Source organism: Leucoraja erinacea, chromosome 11, assembly GCF_028641065.1.
Source record: "Leucoraja erinacea ecotype New England chromosome 11, Leri_hhj_1, whole genome shotgun sequence".
In the NCBI taxonomy this organism is placed as follows: domain Eukaryota; kingdom Metazoa; phylum Chordata; class Chondrichthyes; order Rajiformes; family Rajidae; genus Leucoraja; species Leucoraja erinaceus.
Genome location: NC_073387.1, coordinates 28,551,694 through 28,561,237, shown reverse-complemented (window position 1 = coordinate 28,561,237; position 9,544 = coordinate 28,551,694). Strand labels below are relative to the sequence as shown.

Genomic DNA, 9,544 nt, shown 5'->3' with positions numbered 1-9,544 from the left:
AAGCGGCGCTAAACCCAGCTCAACTCTGCCTCTCCCGCCGTGTTAACCTACAGCCCTGCCTGGATTTACGGGAAATATGTCATCAGTCCAGGCATGACCAGGTGAGATAGACAGAGTTGAGCTGTATTTAGCGCTGGATTGAGCCTCCAAAGCCTCGCGCGTGTGTGTGTGAGTGTGCGCATGCGCGTGCGGCTGCCAAGATATTCTGTCCCCCCCGTCCCCTGGTGCCCTCCATATTTTGATTACGATTTCCGTGCCTTAAAGGTGTTGTCCGAGGATTGCTGACCTTCCTTCCCACCTACTCTACCCCTTCCCCCCTCCCTCTCCCCCTCCCTCCCCCTCCCCCCCCCCCCATCCCCCCCCCCCCCACCCCACCGATTGCCTTCTCAAACCCCCCCCCCACCACAGCCATCTATCCATCCTGCACAACCCTATTGTGCTGGGAATGTCTTCAGAGCAAACATTGACTATGTTTGATAACGGAATGCAATCAAATATGTTTTAATTCCCAATGTTATTATTTGTTTTAATCCATAAAGATGGATTAATTAAATTGTGAACATGTGAAACATTAAAACTGCAGTGTTCGATTGTCACTGCTACCGTTGACACATTATTACAGAATTAATTTTAACGGCAAATCAATGCTCTTAATATGGAGTATCAGTACTGTAGTTATTTAATGAGCAACATTCACTATACGTTGGATTTATCCAGGTTTTACTTCTGCAGTCAGTCATATACATCACAAATATGGTCAGGAGATATTTCAGTTGAATCGCAGACTTCAAGCAGTCATTGCATGCAAAAAATATGCAACAGAGTACTAAACATGACTACTTTCATTTACATGACATTGCTCTGTCCCAAATATTATGGTGTCCTGAAATGGGGGACGATGTATAAACACTGCTGTAATTTCTACATGGTGAAACCAAAACATAGAAAAAAATGGCCTTTATTAAAATCTGACAATGTGCACTTCAACCACATGCAAACTTTTCTCTTAAAAATCTCAAATTGTGGAATACAGAGGCAAATAAATAAATGATGGGTCTGTCCTAAACATTATGGAGGGCACTGTGGAGTTCACACAACTTTATCCAACAATGTAAAAATTCAGCTTTGCTTTTTATTCCTTGCTATTTAGCCGTTTCATTTGTGGTTACATATTTCTAACTAGCTGAGGTTTCAGATTTAGCCTGCACATACAGTGTTCATAACATTTTCAGGTGAATTGAGTTTTAACAGTGATTTATAAGGCCTTTTTTATGTTGCATTTTACTGGGCAAGATAATCAGGCCTCTTTATAAAATGTGTAGGATGATGATGTTTTAACAAAACCAAATTTATAAAATCTTAAAATTCTTGTTAATAATTAAAGTAATATAGTGTGAAACATTAAAAATCCAGCGCATTTATATTAGATCTGCATTATGCCTTCATCAAAATTGTTCTATCATCTGTGTCAACCCATGAGACAAGTGTTAACACCTGATGCCTTGGTATTTTTCAGTTTTCTTTATAATATTCTACTAAAGAATGCTAAGCTGCTGGTTACTATTCTTGATGCAAGGATAGGTAGAGGAGATTATGAATATGAACATGATAGCTCAATAAAATCAGTTGAATGTGAAGCAAGGTTAGACTGAATAAAATAAATTTTAATGTTCCCTTTTAAATTACATGATTAATGCAATTTTCTGAAAGTTTAGAAGATTTCCTATTTGCACTCTGTCCAGTTACAATTAGATTTCAAAGCACTGGTAAAGATTAGTTGTTTGAAAGTTACAGCAACATTTTTAGTTTTTGTCTGTGGCTTGTACTAACTAAATCACTTAAGTGTGAATAGTCATCGAGAAAAAATATCAGCTTCGGGAAGGAGTAAGTTATTAGGCTATGTCCTGTGCCATAGAGACAGTTGTATAGTGCACTGGTGCCAACACCAATTTTGTTATTGTAATAGGAATATGAAAATGGAGATTAAAATATAAAATATAACAGAAGTGAGTTGTGCATAAATGCATAGAGGAGAGAAAAAGGAATGACTGGTGTGTAAATGGTTCTTGATTATGTGGACGTTTTTGCCAGATAGTGTCGACAGGGAGGAGGCTGGCTTCTGAAATTTACTGGGCTACATCCATAACTCTGCAATTTTTGTTGTCTTGGACTGAGCCAAGCTGTAATACATCCCAATTGGATGCCTTCTTCGGTGCATCTGTTGAAGTTGGCAAGAATGTTTAGAGATATGACGCACTTCTTTAGTCTTCTGAGGAAGTAGAGGTGTTGATGTAGTGGTCGTGGACGCAGCTTCAATTAGTTGGTACAGGACAAATTGTTGGTGATATTTATGCCTAGGTGTTTGCTCTCGACCATCTTCCTTTGAGCACCATTGATGCTCTTTGTTTCCTGAAGTTTGTGACCAGTTCCTTTTTTGACTTGCTGACATTGGGGGGGGGGGGGGGTTGATTGATTTCACACCATGCATGAAGCGCACTATCTCCTTCCTGTACACTGTCACGTCACTGTTCAAGATCCGGCCCATTGCAGTGGTGTCATCTGCAAATTTGTAAATAGAGTTTGAGCAGAATTTGGCCCCACAATCGTGAGTGTATAGGGAGTATAATAATAAGGGGCTGAGAACCCATAGCTGGAGTCTACAGTCTTTTACTAAATGTTATTGGTGTCATTGTATTGAGCACGTCACCTCTGGCAGCTCAGTTGGTCAAATAATGTTGTCACTAACAGCAGATACACTGAGGTTGTGCTTTGCATGATTTGGGCATTTCATTTGTGGGATTGACCCTAATAGCTAGAGCAGGCCTTCTTAATTTTTCCTTGACTGGCAACTTTTCATTTTCCTAGATGGCTTGTTTCCACTCTTCATCATAAGTCAGGATTGGCACTGCTAATGACATCCAAAATTGTATAAAATGTCTCGTGAAGTTCACTGAAACAATTGTTAGTAATGTTACCTTCAACTTATGGAACCGGTTTGTTTCTACTGTGGACATAATTTAAATCGGCGCCCGCAAATAATAATGGGATGTTTTTAGACCAGGTGCTGGCTTCGTACCAATATCTGCTTTGACATGATGTTAGCTGGCCTCCTCCGGATATATTCCTTTTGTGTGCTGATAATTATCAAAGCCATTTGTCTTATTCTTGTTTAAACTATTTAAAGGATTAGAAGAGCTCAGAGGGAGATTTCTTACATTTTGGGGGGCATTTGCAATGTGAGATGCTCTGCCAGGTAATGTGTTGGAAGTTGGTTCTCACAACATTTAAGAACTATCTGAATGACCACATGAATTGTCAAGGCATAGTAGGCCATGGACTATCTCATGGTAAATAGAGTTAGTACAGTTAGGTATTTAATCATCAGAAAATACATGTTTGGTCAAAGAATGTTTCAATGCTATATGAATATGATTCTATGACAATATATTGCCCTTTTGAATCTAGTGCAGGTGATGCCTGCCATGGTGGTAGATGGTTTGCTATTTGGTTTCCTTGATTTCTTTACTTTAGACTTTAGAGATACAGTGTGGAAACAGGCCTTTGGGCCCACCGCGGCAACTGGCAATCTCCCTGTACACTAGCATTGCCTTGCACATAAGGATAATTTGCAGAAGCCAATTAACCTACAAACCTTTTGTAGTGTGGGATAAAATCGGAGCACCCAGAGAAGACCAAGCGGTCACAGGGTGAACGTACATCTTCCTATAGAAAGCACCCGTAGTCGGGATCAAACCTGGGTGTCTGATGCTGTAATGCAGCAACTCTACCACTGTGCCACTGTACCATCCTATTGGGCAATGAACACTGTTCAATCCATACTAGATATCTCCTCATTCAGTCGAGAGGAAAGGTATTGGCCCAAAATAACAATTGTCCGTTTCCTATCATAGATGCTGCCTGACTGCTAAGGTCTTCCATCGATTTGTTTTTTTTTTTTGTCCCAATTCCGACATCTGCAGTTGCTTGTTTCTGTCTTTATTATTCAACCTACATTGCATCTATTCCAGAATCAACTTTAATTATTGAACTGCAGTACACAGACGGCACATGCAAATGTATTTGTTCAGATGGTAAACTCCAAGCCATCATTGATAATTTAGATCTTGCACTTCTACAGAACAAAGGTCATCTACCAACCTACCCTTGCTGTGTAACCACATATTGTTAAGGAAGGCCTATGAAGAGGCCCTGGTTAATGCAGACCGCATCCTCCAACTGCTTGCCACTTATCAATTGAGGCAGACATTCGCAATTGTGTCAGTTTACGTTGCTTTGGCCATCAAAGCAAAAGTTAAGATCAAGATCTGAAATTTAGCTCATTTTATGCAGGGAATCGGTGGTCCCTGGCCTCTTATGCTTCTGGGATATGAACTATCTAAAGCAGGCATCTTTACCACCAAACACTACCAGATGACTAACCTAATCGTCAAATCCACTGGCTGGTTAATTGAACTTAGTTTGCCATTGAAGCCAAGAGTGTAATTAGACCATACATTATTCACATGTTCAACACTGAACTCTCAAATCAGGCACACTATTTTGAATGCAGTGCAAAAGTGGGGCAGAAAAAAAAATCAAGAATGTCTCATAATTTTCGTCCATTCGTTAGGCGTACACTATTATGCTGAACTTCATTCACAACTGTTTCACGTACTGTGTCACAAACTCATAAGAGTCCTACTTTGAATATACATGAGTATCCTTTATGTAGTTTCCAGTGAATGCAGTTCACACTGGGGAACTTTTGTGTGTCATGTTTTCAGTAGTTAGCCAAACTTTTTGTTGTGTTAAGGATCACATTGGCTCTGTTTCAAGATTTGTTCAACATGTCACCCTCGGTGTACGCACAATCATTATTTCTAACAACCCTCAATGTTTCATGTCAAAAGATCCGTGGAAAAATTAACGTATAATTATTTGTATGAGGAGTTTTTGTTTATGAATGTATTTCTACTTGGAACAACAATTTCTCCTTGTCTCTAATTCCTCCATACCTTTCATGTTATGCTGCTGTTTTTGTGTTCCTGGCTTAAAAGGCAGAAAGCCTCTCTGTTCCAATATTGCTGCCACTAGGAGGAGCACAAGAATGGCTGACAAAATGTACACAAGAATTTCCTCCTTATTTTCAGGTCGAAATATTTTCTCTATAGAACACTATAATTTAGAAATTGTTGGCAAAAATTCCATAACACATTTCCATTGAATGAATATTGCTGCTGCATAATACACCATCTAACTTGGTGAATTTCTGTCATTAAAATGGTACTTGTTTTGCACCTGTAAAATCATGCTGCATTTGATGTTTTACATCTAATCAACAGTTTTTTGTTAACCATACTCCTCAAAAGGCCACTCGCATGAAGTGAAATGGTTCCATTCATTAAAAATGCAATATTTTAAGGGAGGTGTGATTTTCTGGACCAAATAAGTTGGAAAGAAAAGATGTATGTAATTTTCCCTGGGGTTTCATTATTTTTAATATAGAAAAACATGCCTGACTGCGAGTGATTCCTGGAATAATGCAAGAATTGCACTGTCAGAAGAATGGCCTGTGCTCACAAACTTAAAATTGGGTGTGATCTTAATAAAATGTACAATAAAATTGTTGGATTAATGCAGCGATGATGTTCTTCCGGAGGTTATCCACTTTGGTGGCAAAAACAAGGGGGCAGATTATTATCTCAATTGGGTCAGGTATGGTAAGGGGGAGGTACAGTGAGACCTGGGTGTCCTTGTACACCGGTCACTGAAAGTTGGCGTGCAGGTACAGCAGGCAGCGAAGAAAGCTAATGGAATGTTGGCCTTCATAACAAGAGGATTTCAGTATAGGAGCAGAGAGGTTCTTCTGCAGTTATATAGGTAAGACCACATCTGGAGTATTGCGTACAGTTTTGGTCTCCTAATTTGAGGAAGGCCATTCTTGTGATTGAGGCAGTGCAGCGTAGGTTCATGAGATTGATCCCTGGGATAGCGGGACTGTCATATGAGGAAAGAATGAAAAGACTAGGCTTATGTTCACTGGAGTTTAGAAGGATGAGGGGGAATCTTATAGAAACTTATAAAAGGACTGGACAAGCTAGATGCAGGAAAAAAATTCCCAATGTTGGGCGAGTCCAGAACCAGGGGCCACAGGCTTAGAATAAAGGAGAGGCCATTTAAGAATGAGGTAAGAAGAAACTTTTTCACCCAGAGAGTTGTGAATTTGTGGAATTCCCTGCCACAGAGGGCGGTGGAGGCCAAGTCACTGGGTGGATTTAAGAGAGTTAGATAGAGCTCTAGGGGCTAGTGGAATCGAGGGATATGGGGAGAAACATAGAAATTAAGTGTGGGAGTAGGCCATTCGGCCCTTCGAGCCTGCACCGCCATTCAATATGATCATGGCTGATCATCCAACTCAGTATCCCGTACCTGCCTCTCTCCATACCCTCTGATCCCCTTAGCCACAAGGGCCACATCTAACTCCCTCTTAAATATAGCCAAGGCAGGCACGGGTTATTGATTGGGGACGATCAGCCATGATCGCAATGAATGGCGGTGCTGGCTCGAAAGGCCGAACGGCCTCCTCCTGCACCTATTTTCTATGTTTCTAGAAGTGTCTAGAACAGTATGCCAGCCATCCAACAGAGTATGGGAATATTTTATATTGTCTACCCAAAAGGACTCTAGGTTGATATATTTTGGGAAATAAAATAAATCAAAAGATAGAGTTAATGCAGGATAGTGCATTGAGAATAAAAGATCAGCCATTATCTTAATGGGATTTGGGGGTGGGGTTCTAATGGACTACTGTGTTTTCCCAAATGTTGTTCAGTACCACCATTTTGATTTAAACGGGCAAAATGCCAATAAAGGCAACATTAGTGCACAAGAGGTTTTTTTTTAAAATTATGGCGTTACTGTTTAAATGTGAAATCCCAATTCATGTCCCAGTTCATCTGATTTAGAGTTACGCAGTTTGTATCAAGAAGCATAGGTTGTTATTTTGGAAAAAGCTAGTACTTTAATTGGGTGCATTATACAGATAAAATAATTAGCAACTTTTAGCATGGTCTGGAATTACTTTTTGAAAAAAAAAGTTTTGGTTTGGAATGTCTTTGACTGGAAGATATGAAGCACACCCTTTTTGGAACTGATTGTCAAACATTTGAGATCTGAATGTCATAGCACCTAGATTTTGTTGAGGTTTGCACTGTTCTAATTTGACCTAGTTAATGCTGATTAAAGTGTCAGACAATTCTCAATATTTGTGAGGTTTGAAAAGCAGTATTGCTTGATCGTAATGTTTGAAATGTGATTTAACTTTTTGGGTTGCTAATGCAATACCCTCAAGTAGGGCATTAATACAGCACAGGAACAGGCCCTTCAGCTGATATTGTTTGTGCCAAACATGCCTCACTGAACTGATCTCATCTGCCTGCACATGGTCCATATCTCTCTATTCCCTACACTTCCATGTGCCTATCTAAAAGTTCATCAGCTATATACCCACCATATTGCTTGCATTGAAGTAAAATACACTTCAGTCCTTCATTTTCCCCATAATCAGGAATCTCTCCCTGCCTGTCTGCCCTTTGAGACATCATCTCATCCACTTTCTTATCAGCACTTGTTGACCTTTTGCTCTGGTCCAACCCAACCCAACCCAACCAATTTCCGGTGCAACAGGTCACCTCTAACCCCGAAGAGATCCCAATGGTCCAAAAATCTGGATCCTTGTCCACTGCACCAACTTCTCATCCATGCGTGATGATGCTCCTATTGATACCCTCACTAATATGTGGCACTGGTAATAATTGAAAGATTACCACCCAAATAAAGAAAGGAAAACGTCAATATCTTTACAAAAGCAAGACAATTAAATGTTTTTATTGTAAAAGCAAGACATTAGTGCAAAACGCAATTTAATAACGTCCATGGTAGTACTAGAGATGGTCCATTGTATTCTGTTGCTGTGGTAGGATTAGGTTGTGCAGGTCGGTTCAAGAACCTGATGGTTGAGGGAAAGTAGTGGTTCCTCAACCTAGTTTCTATACCTACACCCCATGGGTAGCAGTGAGAAGAGGGCATGGACTGGATGGTGGGGAGATAGCATCACAAGTAGGTGTTTTTGATGGAATTTGCAAAGTTTTTTTTGTTTGTTTTTCAACAATTATTGAGTGTCTGAATTTCAAGGGCCAATGTTGTAATGTTTAAATTGCAATATAATTTTGACACTGCATTCATTGCTAAAGGATATTAATGGTTTATGAAATTAATTCAGGATCACCCATTTAAAAAAATATTTTGATAGGTATAAAAGTACTAGTCTGTTCATAACTTGCTGAATTTGTATTGTTGCAAACTCATTCTTGCAAATGGATACTTTCTTATATATTATCACAGAATATGCTATATTAAAATTCACTTTTATTTCAGGCTGGTCGAAAAGAAAGGGGTGATGCACTCAATGCTGCGATTGACAAAATGACCAAAAAGACGAGGGACTTGCGCAGACAGGTAGAGTAAATCAGACAAATAACAGTTAAAAATAACTTTCTTTCCATTTAAATAGGTGACGCATTGATAACACTTTAAAAGTATTCTGCAGTTATTAATATCTATTGTAGAATTTGTAAATGAACTATGTACTTAATTTTCCACAGGACCAATTTCTATCCCCTTTTTCCTGACAGGAACCATTTTATTTTGTCCAACCCAAGCAGCTCCTGAATTCAGGCATATCATTGTCCCATTCAAATTGAGGACTTGCAAGAGCACTAATTAATTTGTGTTTGTGATTATCCCAAAGCATTTTCTAAATCTGAGGTAGCTCCGCTAATCTTTGTGCAGAAAAAAAAAGAAAACGATTGAAGGTTTCATCCTTTTGGCTCTAAATCAAAATTTGACAATTGAAAATTTTCTGTTTTAAAAACAACAGGTGACGTGGTAAAGGTTTTTGTGTTTCAGTACAATGTTTGGAAAACCTGTAATTTAGACGATATCCAGTATTGAAAATGGTTGGATCATCTTAAATATCTGTTAATTTAAACTTTTAATTTCTGCTCTTGAAAGTAAATAATCTTTCATTACAACCATTGCTTTTATTTTGTTTTAGAAAATCTGGAATATAAAACTTGGTAACAATAAAGTTTTTTTTTTGTCTCTAATGACAACAGTTTTGTATGTTGGCGGTTAAATTCCTATCCATAAAATTTTAAGAATGATTAAAAAACTTAGTTCAAATAAAATATTGAGTCCTCTAATTAATGTCCCTTATTGATATCCCTTTAACCTTTTCTATTATCTAATGCTGAATTTTAACTAAATTATAGAATTGACAATACAATCACCTTGCTTATTATATTGAAAATATTGTTCCTATATTTAAGAACATTGGAAACAAGGATCATTCATCAAGAATTATTAGATTATTGTCATTAAAGTATTTGATTTATTTGGAAGAATTTAAGTTTATTTTCCTATTAATATTTGCTATTCACCAATACTGGAAAAGGAATATCAAATTGCACAGTTGACTAGGTGG

The 9,544-nt window shown here is 38.5% G+C and overlaps 1 protein-coding gene across 1 annotated transcript in view; it reads left to right on the top strand.

The window, feature by feature from the left end:
• The window catches only part of LOC129701620 (catenin alpha-1), a 110,304-nt gene that overhangs the window by 70,001 nt on the left and 30,759 nt on the right, over nt 1–9,544 (top strand). The window contains exon 8 of the mRNA XM_055642932.1: nt 8,437–8,517. Within this exon, the coding sequence (XP_055498907.1) occupies nt 8,437–8,517 (81 nt within the window). The remainder of the gene's footprint in view (nt 1–8,436; nt 8,518–9,544) is intronic.